At 54.4% G+C, this 22,368-nt stretch overlaps 1 protein-coding gene across 1 annotated transcript; it reads right to left on the bottom strand.

The window, feature by feature from the left end:
• Nucleotides 1-19,569: 19,569 nt before the first annotated feature.
• Nucleotides 19,570-22,032, bottom strand: C1QB (complement C1q B chain). The gene is made up of 3 exons (XM_059866576.1): nucleotides 21,919-22,032; nucleotides 20,578-20,737; nucleotides 19,570-20,271 (listed from the first exon to the last, which is right to left on the bottom strand). Exons 1-3 carry the CDS (start codon nucleotides 21,934-21,936, stop codon nucleotides 19,709-19,711), a joined length of 741 nt encoding a protein of 246 aa, XP_059722559.1. The 5' UTR covers nucleotides 21,937-22,032; the 3' UTR covers nucleotides 19,570-19,708.
• Nucleotides 22,033-22,368: the final 336 nt, after the last annotated feature.

The raw sequence follows: 22,368 nt of genomic DNA, 5'->3' as shown, positions 1-22,368 counted from the left end.
GAGGCAATGATCTGGTGTGAAACTGCTCTTTCCTCCTCAGAGGTGCTACAGAAAGACAGACCTTAAGGAGGCACCACATCTCCTTCCACAGCAGAGGGTGGAAAACACACAGGTTGTCACAGCCAGGCTGAATGGGGGAGCCCTAAATGGAAGATGTCCCTGTCCATGGCAGGGGGGTGGAACTGGGTGGTCTCTAGGATTCCTTCCAACCCAAACAATCTGTGACTCTATGCCTCTATCCAGGTATTTCCAAAGGGAAGCAAGCCATGGGAGATATGGTGGCACAGAGAAAGCAGAGCTGTGTGCAGGCAACCCCTCCTACCAGGGTCTGGAGATGAAAGGTCAGGAGTCAGCAGGAACGGGGCTTGTGCTCTGTGATTTGCATTTCCCATTCTCCCTTTGGATATCCATCTAGGAATATCCATATCATTAGGGTCTGGGCTGAAATGGGACTGAACTGGAACAATTCCTGAAGAGTGATAGCAAATGCATACAGGCTCCTGACTCTGATATTGACTGACTTACCTTTTATTTTATTGAAGATTCATGAGAATAATAATCTCTAGCAGCAAGGTATCATAGAATCATGGAATTATAGAATGGATTGGATTGGAAGAGTCCTTAAACCACATTGCATTCCACCCTCTGCCATGGGCAGGGACACCTTCCACTGTCCCAGGTTGCTCCAAGCCCCATCAACCTGGCTTTGGGATTTCCAGGGATGGGGCAGGGACAGCTTCTCTGGGCAGCTTCTGCCAGGTCCTTACCACCCTCACAGGGAAGAATTTCTTCCCAATATCCCATCTAACCATTTCAGTGTGAAGGCATCCCTCCTTGTCCTGGACATGCCTTGTCCAAAGTCTCTCTCCAGGTTTCCCCCAGTCCTCTTTTAGGTCGTATGTGGCTGTAAGGTTTCCCTGGAGCCTTCTCCAGGCTGAACACCCCCAACTCTCTTGCCCAGGGACATCTGAGGGATGAAGATGGGGTGTCGTGAAGAAGCACAGGGCTACAGGGGCAGGAGCGTGGTGGGAAGGGACAGGCAGCACTTATGATGCACTAGCACTGTGGGGGTGGTGAACACATCTTCAAGGAGGGAGAGGCAGGGGCTTGCAATCAAAATGTGAGGAGGCCTTGGGGGTCATTTTGGGGCTGGGCAGAGGCAGCGGACACATCCCTTCAGGGCTTGAGGAGTGCTGGCCATGGCACAGGAGCAGGACCTGCTTCGTGTCTGTCCGTGGCTCTGGCAGGGAGTGGGAGGAAGCACTGCCCAGTTTACCAACATGGATGGAGCACAGCTGGCCCTGGAACAGCCTGTCCTGCGGCCCTTTGGGCTGCTGACCTGGCAGCAGAGGGACCTGCCAGCCAAGGGGTGCTCAGGTGCCTGCTGGCACCCTGGCACGGCACAGCCAGGATGGGGTAGTGATGGTGGCACTGCTCCCTGCCAGGAGCACCGGGCACAGGTGTGGGATTTTTGGGGTCCCCATCATTGGGAGGAAAGATGAATCTGACTCCATGTTCTTAGAAGGCTAATTTATTATGATTTGATATTGATATGATATGATATGATATGATATGATATGATATGATATGATATGATATGATATGATATGATATGATATTATATTATATTATATTATATTATATTATATTATATTATATTATATTATATTATATTATATTATATTATATTATATTATAGAATACTATACTAAAACTATACTAAAGAAAAGAGAAAGGATACAAACAGAAGGCTTTACAAGGTACTAATGAAAACCCCATGACTCTCTCCAGAGTCCTGACACAACTGGATGGGGATTGGTCATTAAGTTAAAACAATTCACATTAAACCAATCAAACAACCACCTGTTGGATAAACGGTCTCCAACCTCATTCCAAAGCAGCAAAACACAGGAGAAGCAAATGAGATAATATTGTTTTCCTTTTTCTCTGAGGCTTCTCATCTTCCCCGGAGAAGAATCCTGGGCAAAGAGGATTTTTCAGAAAATAGGATGGTGACACACAGGGGACAGTGATGGTCACAAAGGTCTTCCTTTCATCCACCCCTGCAGTGTGGCCCATTGAGGAGGGTCTTTGCAGATTCCCAGCCGAGACTTGGTCCTTGCAGCTGCTGAGACCCCGTTGGCCCTGGAATCAGCATCCTGCTTGGTCCCTGTGGAATTTCTCCTGGAGTGCTCCTTTGGGGATTCTCATAAGCACCTGGGACTACTGATTCCTCCTGCACTCATTGAGGTGTCCCTGCTCCTGAAGGGACCAGGGGCACAGCATCAGGGCTGAGCCCTCACCATCCTGTCCTGGCACCTGGAGGGGATGGGGTGCCTTGAGGAGTGCTGTGGTAGCCATATGAAAAGTTCCTGGGAGACATAAACTCCATGTATTAGAGGGCAGCTGAAGACGCCTGGGTCAGTGCTGTCGCCAGAAGAAAGTCCATGGGGCTTCTCCTGCTTCACAACCCTTCAGAGCCCTCCAGAGTGCTCAAACACACACGGTCAGTGCCATCTGCTTCTGGCATCTGCTAGGGGTTCCAAAAGCTTTCTTTTAAGTTCCTAGCTGAAAGATTTTAAGGAAAGCAGGAAGCCTGGGAGAGTCAAGGGAGTTCCTTGTCATTTTAATTGCATAAGAGATGGTTGCAGAGGGAAGTAAGCAGAGACAGGTCACCAGCCTGTCCTGCAGGAATAGGGGTGAGCAAGGAGGTGACAAAGGATAAGTGATGCTATAGGGAAAGCATCCATAACTTCACTTGCACAGCAACAAGGTTGCTCCCTACTCTGTCTTCTCCCAGGAATAAACCAAAGCCCTCACATGACACTTGTGTGAGGTCCAGGGCCAGGGTCTAAAGGATGGGAGTTTGGGATCAAAGAAGGTGATTCTTCACATGGATGGAAAATGAACTGTTGACCTCCTCAGCAGAACTGGGGACACAAAATTCACAGGGATTCAAGTGCAGGCTGGAAAAGTCCTTGGAATGAAGATACAGGAATTTAGAAGACACAGGGCAATCCATGGAAATTAAAATAGCTGGAAAGTCATCAGTACAGATCTTCCTGGACTCCTACAGCCCCCCAGTCTGTCCTCTTTCTTCTGTTAAAATCCTTCCTGGCCCCTTGGGAGATGTTGTGGATGCTTAGAGACTTGTCCTATGGGCTACACCACCCTCTGCACTGAGCCCCTGTAGGGGCTCTGCCATCAACAGTGCAGGATGGGGACCTCCAGCACAGCCCTGCCAGTTGCATTCATGCACCCAAGAGCTCTTTAATTTGGGTTTACTTTGCTTTTTTCTTTCTCAAGGTGTGTTTTGTTCTGTCTGGAGAGCTGGGAATGAAGAGCTGGTGTCGCTGTGCCGATGCTGGGGTGGGGACTCCAGCAGGAGCTGAGGGAGCTGGCACAGGGCCCCGAGAGAGGGAGCAGGAGCCAGCTCTGAGGGCAGTTGAGGGGTGCTCATGGGTGCTCCAGCCTTGCAAGCACAGCAAGCACAGAGCCATCCAGCCTTGGGATATTGAGGCAGGGATGAGTTGTGCTGGCGCTGTGCTGAATGCATTGCTCAGTAGGAATGCTGGGGAGGAAATAAATCAGCCCCTGATTTACCTGGGAGGACAGATACTTCTTCTCAACTGGTTTTTAATTTGGACTCAATTTCCAAGCACGGCTGTTCAGATGTCTCTGAGATAAGTGATCTGTGTAACGTCTGAGTCAAACAAGATTTTCCTTCTTTTCAGACAGCAAAGCTGTGCTCTGCAAGTGGATGTTCCAGCTAATGAGGTGTTAAGTGTAGAGAGAATCACAAGTACTTGAGGGCAGGATCCAGCTGGTAGTAAAACCAACAACCAGCACCAAGATTGTCCTCAACTTCCAGGAACAACTTCAGACAATAAAGCTGTACTGAGGGCAGGAGCGAGGGAAAACCTGGGAGATAGAACCACAAAAATACAGCCATATGTCATGCTACAGCTGCATCGCGTGTTCCCTTTCCTTGGGCCAATGGAGGATGATAAGGGAGAGACAGCAACAGTAGCTTTTAGCTGGCAATCAGGGGCCAAGTGGGATCAGCCCCGAGGGTCCTTCAGCATTTGCTGAAGAAATGTCCACAGAAGATGCAGTGAATCCTGTCAGGGAGGTTCAGCACAGGTCTCTGCTCCCAGAAAGAAGGGATGCTGTCTGGGCCTGAGCTACTGTGCCTTGCAGTGTCTGCAGTGCTGAGAGGAACAGGGTGAATCCTGAAGCCAAATTCATCATCTGTCCGTTTTGTTTGCCTTTGGAGCAGCCCAAAAGCCCAGATGAACACACACTCAGTAGCCCTGGTGTCCTTCCCTCCATAGCACAGCCACTGTGTCCTTTTGCCTCTGTGGAGAACAGGCAGCCCAGGAGCAGCAGGACCAGCTGGCACAAGGACAGAGAGGATGCACAGACTCCATAGTGACCTGGTTTTCAGGACACTTCCACACCCCAGAACCAAAAATCACAGTGATATTCTCTGAAAGGGATTTTCTTCATGTTCTGCTGTGGAGACAGGCTCAGCTGGCACATCAGATGGACATCAGCGTTAGGGAGCAAGCCCATGAGGAGGCTGGAGTAGACCAGGTGGGGCAGAGAAGCATGAATGTTCTACAAATGCAGTGTCAAGACACATAGATGTCTTAGCAAGGGACTGAGCAGGGAGGATCAAAAACGGGTAGGAGAAACACAGCAGGTTCCCTAGAACAGCAAGCCATGGCAGATGTCCTGCTTTGGACATTCCAACTGGTGCTGAGACACCCCCAGGACCTCATGGCAGATGGTAGAACACTGTCAGCATCAACACTCACTCAGTGTAAGAAACCCTAGGGTTGCAGGAAATCCCCTAGAGGGTTTCCAGAACCTGCCACATCCACCCTGACCTAGTGCTGATGACAATGCAGGAGGTTGGACCAGAGACCCCATATATGTTCCCACCACCACCTCCAGGATTTATGGCTATCTCCTGAATTGACCTTCTCTGGGACACAGGTTGTGCAGCAGCAAAAGGAACAACCTGCAGTCCCTGCAGCGATATGGATATGGATATGGATATGGTTTAGTGGGCAAGGTATTCAGTCAAAAGTTGGACTTGATGATCTTGGAAGTCTTTTCCAATCTTAGTGATTTTGTGATTCTATGATTCTATTGCTGTCCCAGTGCAGCAGGTGGATAAAGATGTATCTCTGGAGCAGGACAGATCTCAGAAGCAGGGATGAGAGAGCTGGGAGTAAGGTTCCAGCACCAGGACCCTCCCTGCCATCCAGCATGGGACAGCACTTGGTGTTGGCTGAGCAAGGTCACCAGGTGATGGGATAACACAGGACTGGCAGCAAGCCAGCATCTCTCACAGGACTGGAATATATCTTTAACAATAACAACGGCAGCAGCCTCACTTTGCTGGAAAATACCTGCATACAGTGCTGGGATCCTGCATCCTCAGGCAGAGCCAGGCATCCTGCGGGAGCTGAGCCGTGTTATCTGCCCGAGGGGGATTACGCTGCGAAAACGGCTCGTTGGGGATTGTATATTAACAGGATATGCTCGGCTGGTTGACAGGAAGCAATAAAGTAATTTGAAAGGGACTGGGAGAGAGTGTGTGAGTTCCTGCGTCTGTGTTAAATCATGGCTCTAGATAAGCAAACAGCGGCCCCGGAGCGGGAGGAGCGCTGCCAACAGGGACACGGCCAGTGCCAGAAATCTCCAGGAGCTGCCGCAAGTCCATCTCGGGGGCAGCGTGGAAACCACTGGGATTCGATTACAGCTCTCCCATGCCCTGCTCCGGTCTCCGCTCCTGCAGGGTCCCGTCCCTGTCAGCCCAGCTCTGCAGGGACGCAGGATTGCAAGGAGAGAATCCCTGGGCAGCGCAGAGAGCTCCATGCCTGCCTGCAGCCCATCCCACCCACCTCCAGAGCTCCGGGAAGGAGCTGCTCCTCCCAGCAGCTCCAGGCCTGAAGGAAGGGGAGGAGAGCCAAGAGGAGAAATCCGTGTGGCTGCAAGGAACCACACTGCCGAGAGAAGGGCGAGGCAGAGGCTGCTGCGAGGCTGAGCAGAGAAGGGGCTGAAGGCACTGGCGTTTGGCATCGGCGTGCATCAGAGCCCTGCTCGCATCCTGCCCGGGGACAGCGGATCCTGCCGAGGGGGTCAGCCAGCACAGCACCTGGCAGCCCACTCCGCCTCCCACATCCTGCTGGAATCACACACGGCAAAATATCAGCAGTGTTTATTGCTCTCAGAGAGGCTCTGCTGGCCTCCGACAGGGGATGTTTGAGGTCTTCTGATGCAATCTCTGATCTTTTTTGTTAGGATCCACTTTCACACACCGAGTGATTGCCCAGAAGCTCCCCGCCACAGGATATGAGCTCCACAGGATCAACAAAATGTGTCTGCACTTGGTGGGGACTGAAGACACACAAAGCACTGTCTTCAGAATAATAGAAATAAAAAATCACATATGCTGCCTTCCACCAGAGGCAAAAAAATCCAAACTAGGGCATGGATTGAACCTTTTTTCCCATGTGTCAAGTGCTCCTAGCTGGGTGATGGGCAGGAAGTGGGATGGGGCTTGGAGAAAACTGGTCTAGTAGAAAGTGTCCTTGCCCATGGCAGGGGAGATGGAACAAGATGAGCATTAAGATCCCATTGATCCCAAACCACCCTGTGATTCTATGAAAACTCCATGGCAGTGGTTTATGTCAAAAGCTGTATCTCACTCTGAAGCACCTCACACTGCCCTTGTCAGAGATCTCCTGGTGCATAGAGCACTGTCCAGTGTGCACTGGGCACCCCTGTGCCTGACCAGCACCTTCTCCAGGGCATGAGTCCTCACACTCCTGCAGCTCTGTTATGAGAAGGCTTCCTGGAAGCCGAGGCCATGATGCATGTGGACACCTCCATGCACTGAAAAGTAAGTCCATGCCAGCAATTTTCACGAGCATGTTTGTTGCATTCCCTGGGACATCACAAGCCCTCCCTCTGAGGAGAATGTGGTGGCTGGGACAAGGGTGAAGGTGACTGGAGCAGAAATGGTCAGTCAGAGACTGTGACGTAGTGCCACGTCCTCCACATGTTCCTCATTTGCCTTTTCAACATTCCCTCCCTGATCCCTGCACTAATGCTGGATCCCCAGTGGAGTCATTGATGATGTTCTTGCACCCCTCCTTTCTCCCACGCACCTCACAGATTTTGGAATATCCAGCTGGGACAAACACAACTTGTTCTCTGCCTGTGCAAGAACTGCTCCAGCTGGCTCTTCCAAATGCAGCCACGCCAGCCACAGCTCAGAGTTATCTGATGGTCACATGCAGCAGCCAAATCCCTGAGCCCTTCCCACAGACCTTTCCTACCATAACTGGAAGGGCCTGGGCTGTACTGGGGAGCCAGCTGGCACCTGGCTGAGTGCGTGGGTAGTCCCAGAGCCTGAGATGTCACCAGCAGCTCAGGTGATGAGCTGTGCAGCCCTTCCCACGGCGTCCCTCAGCAGACTGGTGTGGGTGGCATGTGGTGGTCTCTGGAGAGGTGGTGCCCTGCACCCTCCTCTCCCTGGGTCTGTCGCTGTTTCGTGTCTCCCACTGTCTCACCTTGCAGAGCCTCACACAGACTGACCTTCATCACCAGCTTGGCACCAGGAGTTACCTGACCTGCTCCTGAGTCATCTCTGCACCCAGCAGGGAGCAGCAGCCTCCAGAAAATGGATGTGCCTGCTGCTATCCAACCCAGTCAGGTGCCTGGGAGCTGCTTTGGAGCTCCCCAGGTGGGAAATGGCTGCCACTGCTTCAGTCCTGCACAATTTCCTCAGCCACATGCTTGGAAGTCTGAGGGACCCTGATGGGACTGGCCTAAGCAATCACATCCCAAGCTCAGGCCCACTCCTGAAGAGACCTGGGGCACCGTGAACCTCCTTGCCTCTCCAGCATTTTGTCCTCCTTCCCTTCCACCCCCAGCCAGCTGCAGAAAAGAGATGATCTCCCAGTGCATGACCCAACCACCTCACAGCAGAATTGGAAGGGCTCCTGGAGCCAGGCCACTGGAGAGGAAGGACCACGCCCTGTACTGGAGCTGCTCCAGGCTGGAAGAAGAGACAAGTTGCCTTGGCTGCAGTAATTAAATCCTTCACCCAAATGAGAGAGAACATGCCATCCTCCCCAGTCCCCCCACAGAGCTGCAGTGTGCAAGTCCCTGGCATCACTAGACAAGCACATCAATCATCCCCCAGGTGGGTTAGGCTGGGCTTAAGTTGCTTGGGCTTTGTCCTTGCTGTGTCTGAGATTAGGCAGGGCTCCCAGCTCCTCTGGGTCAGCTGTCCAAAAACTGCCACCACACTGACCTAACCTTTTGGATCTGCTAAACCAGGTCTGGGCACCTCAGCTTGTCTGCTCTGAACTGGGGGGAGCAGGGAGAGAATCTCTGGTGTAGACTGACCTGGTTTAGACACATGCTTGTGCTCACCAATGCACAAAGGCTGCAGGTAGGGCAGGAAAAAGAAGAGGCAAACCCATGGGAGACAGGACATTTGCCATCCTGCAGCACCAAGAACTGGGTATGAGTGTGTGTTATTTACTGAGCCAGCACCTCCTGCTGGGAAGGGACAGGTGTTTCCTCCCGACCAGACTAAGATATCCCTGGCATTCCCCTGTCTTGGGAAGAAATTCTGGTCCTGTTAACTTGGCTCAGCCTGTGTGGGATCAAGCCATTATTAAGAGCTCATTGGCTGCGCACCTGGCCGGGTCACCTCCATCCTCCTGCAGCCCCACCAGTTTCCAGTAGGTCTCCACTGGTGAAGGAACCTCCACAGAGGATTCCTCTGTGCCCAGGGTGCCAGCACAGCTCTGCTGCCCAGAGGCACCAGGCTCTCTCCCTGCCCAGCCTGCTCCCATCTCATCCCCGGGGACCCAGGGATGTTCAGGACTCCCACAGCCCCCCCTCCCCCCTAAGGCAGCCCCCCTCCCCGGCAGAGCTGCATTCCCCTGCCTCTGCACGGGCATGGCTCGGCCTTTCTTCCTTTTCATGCCTTTCTCCCTCCCTGAATGCGCTTTGCTTGCTTTGGCGGCGGGGCAGGGAGAGCCGCTCTCCCCCCTCGCTCCCGGGGATCCCCCCGGCAGATGGGGCCGGGAGATGAATGTGCACACAGCGAAGCCCTAAGAGGATTTGCTGGTGCCCCTTTCATTGCGAGCCTTTGTGTGCTGCTCCGCTGCGGTGGGACGCCCCCGAGATCTCCCCCGGCTCCTCTCTCTTCCACTCCAGAAGAAAAGAGTGCCTATAAAGGCCTTGTTTGTCCGACTTGTTTGAGAGGACCATATTGCTGTAGGTGCCGCGGGTCCCGGCTGACAGCGTCGCCCCTTTGAGAGCGGGTGACGAGCGGCTCCCTCCTGGGAGGGTCCGAGCGGGCGGCTTAGCCAGGCGCTGGGAAAAAGGTTTCAGTTGCATTTCAATGTCCATTGAACCCTGAATCCCCGGCGATGGTTTTTCCAGAGGCTCTGCAGACAGACAAAGGCACGGAGGAAGAGGCTGGGAAGATGCTTAGCGTCCAGCAGTGGGTGAAGGAGCTGCTCCCCCTACAAAATCCCATCCCGGAAAGCTGAACAGGGCTTGCAATGCTGCTTTTCCAATGACATCTAGTGGTGAAACCAGGGAAGGAGGAAAAGGTCGGCTGGGTTTTCCTGGCTTGAGCGCGGCACCTCTCGCTGCGGCGTTTTGCCCTTTGTATGGCAGCAGACAGTGAAAAGCGAGGCACAAACGAGCTGCACAACAGCCTCGGCAGCCCCGGGATACCAACCAGCCCACCCTGAAACGTACGCTGCTCCCTGCACCTCGTCCCGGATTTTCAGGCGCCCTGGAGCAGAGGCCTGGGCTGGAAATGGAGGTGCTCAGCAGCACCGCTGTCCCCTGGTCTGTGCTCCAACACATCCCCATGCGTGCTCCAGCTACTCCCAGGCAAGTATGTGACACACCGGGCAGGCCTGGGAATATTTCCAGTGCAGGCAGAGTGATGGCAGCAGCAGGTGCAGGCAGTGACCCTGAAGCACAGAATATAGCTCCAGGGATGCTCGCAGGGCAGGGCATCTCACCCCAGCTAAGGTGGCCCCCAGGACCTATGGTGGTCCTTACAGGGGGGTGATGGCATGGCTTGGGCTAAATAACAGCCTGGGCTGCTCACTGTTTACCAAAGTGTATTAAGATGTCAGGAAGAACTTCCATACCTCACCAGACACTGGAAACCCCACTCTGAGAGCACACACTGGAGAGGTTGGCCATGAATGTCTCCGCTACAGCATTTCAGAGCCATTTCTTATGGCTCACTGCACACCAGAGCACCCACACTGCTGGCCTATGAACTGCTGATGGATGTTGTCCCAAGCCAAAAGGGACCATGGAGCCTAAATCCTCTCCTCTTCTGCAGCAGATCCCTGCTACAGGCTACCCAGAGCAGCTGTGGCTGTCCCTTTCCTGGAATTGTCCAAGGCAGGGTTGGATGGCACTTGGAGCAAGCTGGTCTGGCAGAAGGTGTCCCTGCTCATGGCAGGGGATGGAACAAGTTCTCCCCCAACCCAAATAATTTGGTGATTCTCTGACTCAGCATACAATGCTGAAGAATGCACCTGAGGATGCATCAGGGAGTGAGAACTTCAGGACCATGCTGACAGCAGGACAAAGAGATCAGAAATACAGATGCAGGAGGTGGCTTTGATGGTCTTGCACAGAGGCAGAGCAGCTGTAACCTCCAAGGATTCTCATAGCTTGTGCCCAGAGCCTTTGCCACACTATGAGCAGCCAGATGTGCAGCTGAGCCCAGCCCATTGGGCTGGAGGGTGATCTTCAGCTAGAGGATGACAATTGCAAAAGGAAACCCAAGAGGACATTCCCTGTCTCCTGTGACTGTGATTCCATCCCCTCTGAGCAGTCCTATACAAAAGAGATGCCACAGCAAAACCAGGATCAAGAAAAAGCCCACCCACCATTTACTGCTGGGAGAGAAAAACTGAGTAAAACCCAGCAGTCAAACAGCTTTTAAAATGAAATACATTGAATCCAGAGTCACAGAGACCAAAATGGGTTAATAATAAATCGGTGATGCTTCCATCTTCCCGGGCTCAGGGTGCTCCAGTGCTCTGGATCTCTGGATCCAGAAATCCTTGTGGTCACCTGTGCACAATGTTCAGGCACATCCAATGCTCCTGTACTGGATTTTATCAGAGGTGAAATAAAATGAGGAAAAAAGCAGAAAAAAATGGAGACAGAATCACACAGAACATGGGAGATCAGATCCTTTGTGGGCCATAGGATGAGGAAGAAGCCTGTCCAAAGAAGGAGAACAAGCTTCCTGGATAACCTTTAGGTCACCTCTTCCTTCTCAGTCATGCTGTCCGTCATCCTCTGAGGTCTCAGCCTGAAGACCAGGAGTGTCACTCTCCATGGCTTTTTGGGACAGTCATTGGTGGCTGCATGTTGGAGCTGGGAAGGAAGAGCTGCTACAACATTTCCCAAACTCTCCTGGCATTAGTTTCTCCTTCAAAAAGGCTTTTCTTTCCTCTCTTTCCCTGCTCAGTGAGGACACAAGTCTGAACAAACACCAATAGTTTCAGCTCGTTGCTCTCCAGGTGCCTGAGGGACCTGTGCAATGGAGGGGGAGACTGAAGGACTGAGACAGAACTGCCTGGACTCATCCAGAGCCTGGGGCCAGAGTTGGAGCAACTGTGGTGGATCCACATGGATGGCAAAAGGAGAAATCCATCTACTCCTGGCCATCCAGCCCACCCCAGGAAACCATCCAGTGCTGGGGAGGGCCAGCTGATCCTTGCCTTCTCCAGGGAGGAGGTGTCCAGGGTGACCCATGTTCTTCCCCCACACCCTGAGGGACCATGCTCCTCTGCAGGCAGCTGGTGACAGCAGTGGCAGGACCCCCCTGGAGCTCTGCAGAGCTCAGGTTTCATAACAGGAGCAGAGTCCAAGTCTCAGTGGCTGCTGGGGGCTTCCCGCTGCTGGTGCCAAGTATCACCTTGAGATCTCCAGGAGCCAAAACTCTGTACAAAGCCCTGATGTTCCCAGAGCCTGACTCTGCCCAGCCCTCTTGGACACCCCCAGGCTGCAGGACTGGATGTATGACACAGGGTCACCTCACACAGCAGAGGACATCAGGCCATGCAGCCCATGACAGGGGTGCATCCCCAAGTGTCACCCATTCAGGGTAGGGCAGGGCTGTCCAGCTGCTTCCCAGGGATGTTCATGGCTGTCCAGCTCCCTCCTGGCTCCCCTGAAGTGCCACCAATGACCCATTGCTGTTCCAGACAAAAGTCCCCCTGGCATTTAATGGGAGCAGAAGGGAGCACTGGGCAGTACCACACAGCTCCCGGGGAGCTGCCACCCAAGCCCTCACCCCAGAGCTCCAGTCCCTGCTCTTTCTGAGGAAGCCAGGACAGCTTCCTGTCCTGAACCACAGATATTCCTTGTTTGCAAACCAGATGGGAATTCCAGGTATGTGTCCATGCATGCTGCATACACTTCCCTGTGGACCCTTCTTCTTCACGTGGCAGTGTCTTTGCTATGCTGTGGGCTTCAAGCTGCCTTATGTGATTATTTTTCCCCCTCTGTATGTAAATGTGAGATTTTAGGGCAGAGTGAGGCTGTTGAGTGCAATCCTGGCCTCTTCCACACCGGTACTGCCTGCCCACCATGTGCATGGCTCTGGCCCTGGCTGCTGGATGTGTGTTGTGTGTGCTCTACAGGCGTTTGTGTGGTTTGTGTTGGTGCCTATGCCCTGTGTGATAATTCAGTGAGCCTCCAGCCCACTGTGGGTGAGGCACATGGATCCATTTGTGATGGGATGGGGCTGGAGTTTCATCTCAACCTCAGCCTGTACAGCCAGCCGAGGGCTGGAACCCACACAGGGCTCCAGCGAGGCAGACAGGACGGCCTGTGGAGAGAGCAGGGCTGCTCCCCGTGTGGGGAAACTGAGGCATTCGGGGGAGAGTGTGGGTGTGCCACTGATTTGTCCCCAGCCACTGATTTGTTCCCAGATACCACCAGGAGCCATTAGTGGAAGAAAAAAACGTTTGCCATTCCTTTTTCTTGGAGAAAACCTTTGGAGATGAGAGCAGGGCTGTGCGAGGCTCTCCCAGACCTGCACTGTCACAACTTCAGCGTTGGTTTGGGGATTTTGCCAAGAGCCCAGTCCTGCGTCACAGCAGAGGATGCCCATCATGGCAAAGCATCCCCATCCTGGCACAGCATTCCCAGAGTGACAGAAGATCCTCAGCCCAGCAGAGCATCCCGCATGGCTCCTGGTCTTAATGGCTGGGGGACAAACCCGAGTTCATTGTGGTGCATCCCTCAAGGGGTTAATGACATGCACCGGGCCAGGCAGGCCCAGGCCGTGGTCTCACCCGTCCGTCCTCCATTTCCTCCCGCATCCCCTCCTGCATCCCCTCCCGCCGCTCGCGGGGCGGCACCGGGGAGATGCCGCTCGGAGCCGGGCGCAAGAGGGGCGGGAGGCAGCGGGAAACGGAGCGGAATGAGGCGAGCGCCGACGTCCAGGCGATCTGTGCCTGGAGTTGAAGCAGGCCAGGCTTCTCACCCCGAACATCCCCATGGAAACCTCGACCCCGCCGCCCTGCCTTGCCCCCCCGCCTGACTGTAGGTCACCAGTGGCCGCGCAAGTCCGGGGGACCAGGGGAGCTGTCCGAGGGGTGCTCCCCGACACCCAGGGGCACCTGCCGAGGCTGCCAAAGCTGCGAAAGCAGGGACTGAGCCCTTCCTCCCACCCCCGCCGGCATCCACCCTCTCCGCAGCGTTAGGAATCCCCGGCAGCATCCCCAGGCAGCATTCCCGGGGATCATCCCCGGGCAGCATTCCCGGGGATCATTCCCGGGGCTCATCCCCAGGCAGCATTCCCGGGGATCATTCCCGGGGCTCATCCCCAGGCAGCATTCCCGGGGATCATCCCCAGGCAGCATCCCCAGGCAGCATTCCCGGGGATCATCCCAGGCAGCATTCCCGGGGCTCATTCCCAGGCAGCATTCCCGGGGATCATCCCCGGGCAGCATTCCCGGGGATCATTCCCGGGCAGCATTCCCGGGGATCATTCCCGGGGCTCATCCTCAGGCAGCATTCCCGGGGATCATCCCCAGGCAGCATTCCCGGGGCTCATCCCCAGGCAGCATTCCTACGCCTCGGGATCCAGCCCCGGCAGCATCTCTGCCGCCCTGCTCCAGCCCTGGAAGGATCCCAGCCCCTCGATCGAGTCCGGGTTACGTGGGGTGCCCCACCACGGGGGGCTGCAGCCGCGGGATCGCCCCCACCCCACCCCGGTTCGGTGGTCTTTCCTCTCCTGCTCTCCCCGCCCAGCACGAGTCCCATGAATGCTCCATTTGAAGCTAATTCCGGCTGAAATCTGGTTTGCTTTCCAACGTTGCTGCTTTAAATTGGAGAGATTGACCTTGTAGCAGGAGGTGACATGCAGATGCACATCAGCAGCCCGTCAGAGCGGCGGCGGGGGCTGGGGGGTTACGGAGCCGCCTCGGGGACACGCCAACTATTTTATGAGTAATTTAATATCTGGAACACAGACTTTTCATTCCCAGAGATCTGCTGGGGAAAGAAAGAGCCTTTCTGCAGGCCCGCGAAGGCTGTTCCTCATAAGGAGGCAGAGCAGGAAAAAAAGGGCTGGGATTTAACTCCTTGGTGGCCAGCCAGCGCAGAGCCTCCCGGCTCCCGGTCCCTGCGGAGGGCCAGGAAAAGCAGGAATTCCCTGCACACCTCTAAGTGGAAGACAAGCCAGGCTGTGTTGCTCCAGGCAAAAGAAGCAATTACTCTTTTCCATTCAAATTCAAACGCAAACCTGGGTGAGGATAGGGGGAACAACCTTAACAGCAGCCCTGAAGTGAGATTTGGGGTTGGAACTGATGTCTGAACTCTCTTCCCTGCCCCAGACTGGTTTCTGCTGTATCAAACTCCCCAGGAGGCTCCCTGGGGTTGGGACCACCCTCCAGTGGAACCAGTGTGCCCAGGGGACCAATGCAGAGAGCTCCTGCCCTGCTGACAATGTGTCACCTGTGTGACCTCAGTGTCCACCGAAGCTGCTGTGTCCTGTTGTGACGCCTGTGACATCCCAGCAGGCACAACCCAGTGCCCTGTCCCAGTAATGCCTCTGCCCAGAGCATTCAAGCACCTTGGCACAGCATGAACCCACACAGGGATTCCCATATGGCTCCTGATTGATATTATGGTTTGGAGAAGGGGAGGGAAGGAAGAACACAAAAAACCTAGTATTTCACTCCACAACCTGGCTCAAGGGCAGAGGAGATGGCGGAGAGCAGCCACCAGCCTGGCAGCAGCAACTGTGGCTCAGAGCTGGGAGGCTGAAAGGAAGGAAACACTCATGGGCTGTTCAGGAGGGAGCTGCAGGGAAGGGAAGGGAAAAGCCTCCCTGCACTGAGGAGCAGTGGCATCAGCTACATGGGAGAAGAGCTGTTTGGAGGGGCTGGCATGGGAAGCTGATCCAGGAGGCCCTGTTGGGCAGCCTGGCTGTGGCTGGTGCTGCCAGCAAGGACCCAAACCAAACAAGGATGGTTTAGGAAGGGCTCTTCCTTGGTTAGAGCAGGTACTGGGAACTCGTGGGCTCAGTGCAAAGAGAGCAACACCTCTGTAATATCCGTGATGTTTGCTGGTGATGTTAGACCAGACAGTGGCACTGACATCCCTGGCTCCATCTCACTGACAAACAGCACGGCTGTTTGCTTTGATTCCTCCAGCCCAGCTTCATTTCCATGAACACTGACAGGCACACTCATTTCCACCTCATTGGATCCTGCCAGAGTCCTGCTTATGCCAACACTGGAGCTTTGGCACAGAGCCCCATTTAGATAATGCAGAAGAAACCTCCATGTGATCTTCTTGCTGGTCCCTATTGCTCTGTGCCTGGGAGGAGGAAGATTTTATTTTAACTCCCTGACAGCCCTGTTGGTGTCTTTGCCCACAGCTGTACTCTTGGTTCCCTCCCTGTCCCTCTTAAGTGGCCTCCAATACAACAGACCAAATTCCCCCACAGCTTCTTGGCAAAACACTGACATCCCTAAAACTCCTGAAGTCACCTTGAAACACCTCCTGCCCCAGATTCAGCACCGGCTGGGCATCTGGTGGCCTCGGCCCTGCCCTTGGTTGTGGCCTGACACCAAGGTGAGGGTCACAGCACCGCCTGGTGAGGGAAGGGCTGTGGCTAGGCCTTGGGGAGGGACTGCAGCTGCCTTGAAAAGAAACCCCAAAGGGAGTGACGAGGAGCAGAATGTGCATGTCAGGGGACAGGTCGGAACACACACAGAGCACAGGGAGTGTGCAGGGGCAGGGGGAATCACACAGGGCTGGGTGTGCACGGGGGGAGTGTGCACACAGGGGCGAGTGAGCACACACAGCACAAGCAGGAGTGTGCCCAGAGCCCCAGGCCAGCTCTGCCCACCCTGGGTGAGGACAGATCCTGCAGGTTTATTCCCTGGTGCAGCCATGCCAGGTTGAAGCACTGGGCTCAGGTACCTGTGGAGAAGGAATTAATTAAATATTGGCCCTTTCCTGGGTGCCAGTGGCCGTGGTGCTGTCCTGACCCACCCTTACCACCCACAGCACCTACCCCCACACAGGTTTCTCTCCAGCTCTCCTGTAATAGTTGTGTTGTTCCAAGATTGCCTGTTTCCATGGAATAATGCATCCCAGACCGAAGAGCAGGGCAGGAGATTCAGGAGCAGGGCTAGGTTGGTCCTGCTGCTCCTGGGAACAGCAGGCAGGACAGCTGGGACTGCCAGCACAGCACCCAACCACCCTTTGCTTTTGGGCTTTCCCACTGCGGCCCTGAGCAGCGCAAGGGACTCGGCATGGGGACTGATTGCTGCACACAGGAGGAAGCAATGCCAGCTCCTGTGCAGGGAGCCATGGCAAGGGACATTCTGCCTCTGGCCTCAGTGAGTGCTGTAACAGCTTGAGAGGAAGAGGCCTCTTCAGCTGGGGGTGCAGGCTGCGGCTTTGGAGCTTCCTACAGGGCCAGAAACGTGCTGCCCACCCTGAGCTGCCTGGAAAGACCTGAAGGGTGGTGTTGCATGGATCAACAACAGCTCCAGCACCCTCCGGGACCCTTTCCTGATCCATTTTGGATACCCAGGGGGTGTGAGTGTAGTGGCAGCCTCGGGGGAGCCGCCATCTCATGGGGCCGCTGCCAGAGGTGGCATTGCTGGGTGCTGGCTGAGACCCATGGGAGGAAACGATCCCCTCTGCACCTCTGGGCAGCAATGCCCTCTTCACTTTTAGGCAGCAATGCCCTCTGCATCTCTGCACCTCTGGGCATCATTTCCCTCTGTATCTTTGGGAAGCAGCTCCCTCTGCACCTGTTTCCCAGCTGTGCAAGCACTGTGAGCTGCACTTATAGCTGCTGGTACTGCACTGCCTTCTGACTTTCCCCAGGCACAGCCAAGCCCTCAGGACACTTTTGGCTCATACTGGTCAGACATCTCTTTTAAAAATAACTAGGTGTTGCCCTTACACCTTTTCAAAAATCAAAAATGATTACATCCATTACCTGGAAAGGAAGAAAGCTTCACCTTAGTGTCTAACAACATCCGAGGTCCCTTCCTACAGAGTTTCTGCTGCCAGTGCCTGTCTGCCATGGGATTGTCCCATGCCAGAAGAAGAACTTTGCATTTGTCTCCATCAAATATCAGTGGGCTTCTGCCAGCTCATTTCCCAGCCTTCAGGGCTCTTGGAATGGCAGCCCTGGCCTCCAGTGTATCTCTGTTCCTTGGTACAGTGTCTCCTACCTGCTGAGGGTTCAGGAGGCTCAGGCAGTGCATGCTACCAGCCCTTTTTTGGGTGTCAAACACCTCCTCTTTTACCCCACCTGCCTTGCCCAGCTCACTTTTATTTGTGATGCTGCATCTCCAGCTGTGAAACACCGTGAGTTTGGTGGCTGCACTGTAAGGGCCATCCAGTGCTCTGGCAGAGGGGAGCTTCAGAACACAACACCAACACCTGTGCTCAGACCTTTTGAGAGCAGCAGAGCTTGGGGACACGCGTGGCTGCACCCCGCGGGACAGAAGCCACAGATTTTGCTGCAGGAAGGATAAAGCTACGAGGTGGAGCGCGGATGATGCCGCTGCCAGGCGAGGGCTGAGCCAGTCTCCAGTGCCACCTGCCGGCAAATGGCCCCCCCGAGCGGGTCACAACAGCCTCGGTCACTGTCCTGCACTGCGGCGGGGACACCTGAGCAGCCCAGAGCTGGGGGGCTGAACTCACCAACAAACCTGGAGAGCTCAGGGGTGACGCTCCATTAAATCCTGCCCCTAGAACAGTCACCTCTCCCAAACCTTTTATCATCATCCTTTCCATCCAGACCTTTTCAAATCCCAGACTCCCACAAAAATTCCTGAATGCCCCTGTCCAGGCCCATGAGATGGGTTGGGGGCTGCAGGCAGCCCACCCACACGGGTGCAGTGCTGGGTTGTCACCTGCCCCGGGGCCAGGGCTGTCCCTGGGCTCCTCAGCTTTAATTCATCCTGGGTTCACAGCTCTGCTACTGATAAGGAGCAGGCTGGGAGGGTTTGGCTGTTCTCCAGGATGTGGAGCACAGTTCTGTGCTGGGTTTTGGAAGCTGTACTGGGGGTGTCCTCTACATCACACCCATCATGGCATCCATTTGTTTGGCCCACACTGACCTGCCCTGCTGTCCTAGGTTGACTATATGATGCTTTTATCCCCCATCATCTTGTTTTGTTTGTGCTGAATAACAAGTTTTGCACCTTTAAGACTTGTTCCAGGGATTGAAGGGGGGAGAGAAGAAGCGCGCAGTTTGTTTTCAGACACTGAACTCACTCCTCCACATTCCTGCTCCTGGACTGTGTTGTCTGCGGATGGACAGACAGCGAGACATTACTCTCCTTTGCTTTTAGTTAGTTTAGCTAGCTGAGGCAAAGAAGTTCCCTGGACTGTGTTTTTTTTCTTTTTTTCCCTTTTCTTTGGACCTGTTCAAACCTGCTCTGGACTGAACACCCAGCAGAGCACCAGCAGCTCGCATCAGTGGCCACCAGGCCGGGCCTGGGCTGCGGCATTTCCAGCGCCGGAGGGACTGATAAGGGAATGAGTGAGCTGAACTGGAATCTGGGGAGGGGACTTTCTGGGTTTGTCATCTCTTTTGGAGCAGCAAGGGGTTTTATGGCTTAATATTGTTTAGGTTTTATTGTTTACTAAACAATTTTTTTCCACTTTTCTCCAAGGAGGTATTTTCTCCCAGACCAGTTGGGGGGAGGGGCTGATTGAATCTGCATTCCTAGAGGAGCCCTTTGGGGGTTCTCTCCTAAATTTGCCCTGAACCAAGACACCTGCCTTGTCACAAGCTTTGACAATCTTCTGTGGGTATTTCTGTCACCACCACCACCCCAAAAAATGTCTGAGATAGGTTGGTGTCCTCAGATCCTGCCACTGCCAGGACTCTCCAATACAGCACCATCTCCAGCCTCTCCCCACCTACCACCAGTACCCAGTGGCCTTATTCGTAAGGAAAAAAGCAAATTCTATCCAGAAAGGGACCAATAGTGCGAAGAGCTGTCATTTATTGTGCAAGAATGGCAGCAGTGTGCTTCAAGCACCAATTTGGGAGCAAAGAGTTTCCAGGGGAGTCCTCAGCTCTGCAGGGACTGTAGAGATTGGCCACAGACACATCTCCAGTGGGCTAAGCCTCAGGGAAGATGAGGAAGCCAGAGAAGATGCTGTCAGACCCTTCCAGCCCTACCAAGGAGTTCTTCTCTGTTGGTTCCAGCCAGACAGACTCGTTCATGGCCATCTTGAGGACCACACCACCCGTGGTGACCTGGAAACTGTTATGCACATAGTCGCAGAAGGTCACCACCCTCTCACCCCTGCCCTGGCCCTTTTTGATGTTGAGGCACAGGTTACCCCGGGACGTGACATGGTAGGTGAAGTAGTAGGTGCCAGGCACGCGGCAGGTGAAGCGGCCATAGCGGTTCTCATAGTGCTCCTGCTCGTTGGTGAGGATGCGGTCGAAGCGGACGGGCTGCTCCCGGCGGGGGAAGGAGCTGATGCTCCTGGCAGCGGAGAACCCAGACTTGAAGGTGACCTTGTAGTCACCAGGTTCTCCCATGGGGCCAGGCAATCCTCTGCCACCTGGTAAGCCCATTATACCTGGGATGCCAATGGGACCGACCTTCCCAGGCTGTCCCGGTGCTCCTGGGACTCCCCGATCCCCTCTCCATTCTTCACTGTGGCCAGAGGGTCCTAGGAAAGAGGAGGAAGAGTCACTGTGGTCACAGTCAAGCCCCATTTATCTGCAGAGAGGGAGCATAAGCAAGGAAACCTGTGCTGGGTGTGGGTCAGTGGAGACCCTGCCCAACAGGCAGGTGTGACACACCTTGCTGTCATCCCCCTCCTTCCCCAGGTTCCTTGGGGTTCTCCATCATCCCCACCTGACAAGACCTCAAAGAACTGGTGGAAATGGGTTGCTTTCCCAGGATCTGGCACTATCGTTCTCTGCTCTTGGCAGTCACAAGACAGTGTTTTACCCACCTGCAGCCTCTTCCTTACCTTGCTCACCCTTTGGGCCATTCTCCCCATCCCTGCCATCGCTGCCAGGCTGTCCTGGTAACCCTGGGATGCCTGGGATGGTGCCATAGGTCCTGCAGAGCGTGGCACTGGCAGGCTGCCCTCCAGCCAGGCAGATCAGCATAGCCCACATGATCCACATCTGTGGGAGCATGGAATGGTGTCAGAGGTTTTCCTGGGTGGTGGGAGGGCTGGGGAAGGCACTCTGAGCTGTTTTGAAAGATGGTGACTGCAAGCAAGTCTGGGTAATACCATCAGGGAGGGAAAACATCCTACTGCTGAGCCAAATTCACTCTCCTGCTCACTCCCTGGAGCAAAGAACCACAACCCTTGGGCAAGGCAGGGTTTGCAGTCTCTCATCATTCTTAAATCCCCAGCTTACAAGTGACCACAGCTTCAGCCACATAAATATTTGGGACAGGTTATCTCAGAGATCTGATGTCCAATATGACCATGCTTCTGCCTTGCGGGAGAAATTCCCCATCTCATCTCAGGACCATACTTGCAGGGTAAAATTTTTACCCAACCAGAGCAGTTTTGTCATCTGCAAGGGAACAGGCCTTGCCTTCCCAGCATGTCTAAGGGACAGTGCCAGTCCTTGAAGGTGGTAATGAGCACCCAAATCTCCCTCCTCCATCCCACAGGTTCCCCTTGCAACCTGTCACACAGCTGCTGAATGCCAGAGGCATTTCTGTATCTAACAAGCCTCACTGGGACAGTTATCTGTGCTTCCATGCCTGGGGTCTTACCTTCTTCCTGCCCTTCCTGCCAAACTCCTTCCCCCAGATCCTGGTGTGGATGCATGTGGATAAGCACAGGGCATTTGGGGCTGGATCTGGACATCACAGCACCCCACACACCACACCCCCATCCCAGGTGGATTTTCCCAGCACTGAAGCTCTGGTGCCAGCAGGACAAAAGATTGGTGAGTTGGATCCTCCAGCCACAGCCGTTCTGATTTGGGTGCCGCAGGAACAAGGACCGATCCACAGGCTCCCAGCCATCAGAAGACAAGAGCTTCTCAGGGCAGGAGAGCACTCCCAGGGCACCTTTCACACTGATGCACCTTTCAGTCCCTGATAACCCTTCTGTAACTCTGCCATCTCTGCTTTTATGTTTTCCTTCTTCCAGGTGAAGCAGGAGGGGTCAGGGTGCCATCAGGAACCTCCACCACCCCCAGCCCAGCACCTCCACCCCCAGTTTCTCTTCTGCCCCAGGTCATAGGGAAGTGCCAGCAATGCAGGTGACTGTCACCCTGCCAGAGTTGGGTCCCCCATGTGCTCCTGCCTGCAGGGGGAACCTTGGGCTCAGTCTTGCTCTTACCTTGAGTTCCTTGTTCATCAGGTGGGGAGATGGAGCAGGACACCCCAGCGTCCTGCTCAGAAATGCCCGAGAGGAAAAGCAGAAGTTTGCCGCAAGGGTTATTGTGAAAGGATCTGGGACACATCCCCTTTTTATCTTTAGCTCCTGTCCTTCTTCCGTGGCAGTTTCAGATCCTCCACAAATGCTGTTTTCAGCTGAGCAGGACAAGCCATCCCCAAATAGCACCCCAAGCTCCTCCAGCCACAACTCTGCCCTGCAGGGTCCCTGGGTCCTGCTCAGGGGTGCTTTCTATGAAGAACACTCTCCAGATGAGTTTAAGGTAACCCATCAGAGCTGCAGAAATGTGCATGCACTCAGGCAGCACTCCTCAGGCTGCTCCACATGCTTCCAGCTCTGCAGGTCCAGGGGATGCTGCAGGGTCACAGCATCCATCACCTTGAGTTTCTGTCC

The sequence above is a fragment of the Haemorhous mexicanus genome, chromosome 23 (assembly GCF_027477595.1).
Source record: "Haemorhous mexicanus isolate bHaeMex1 chromosome 23, bHaeMex1.pri, whole genome shotgun sequence".
NCBI classification, from domain to species: domain Eukaryota; kingdom Metazoa; phylum Chordata; class Aves; order Passeriformes; family Fringillidae; genus Haemorhous; species Haemorhous mexicanus.
This window is presented reverse-complemented; position numbering and strand designations above follow the sequence as displayed.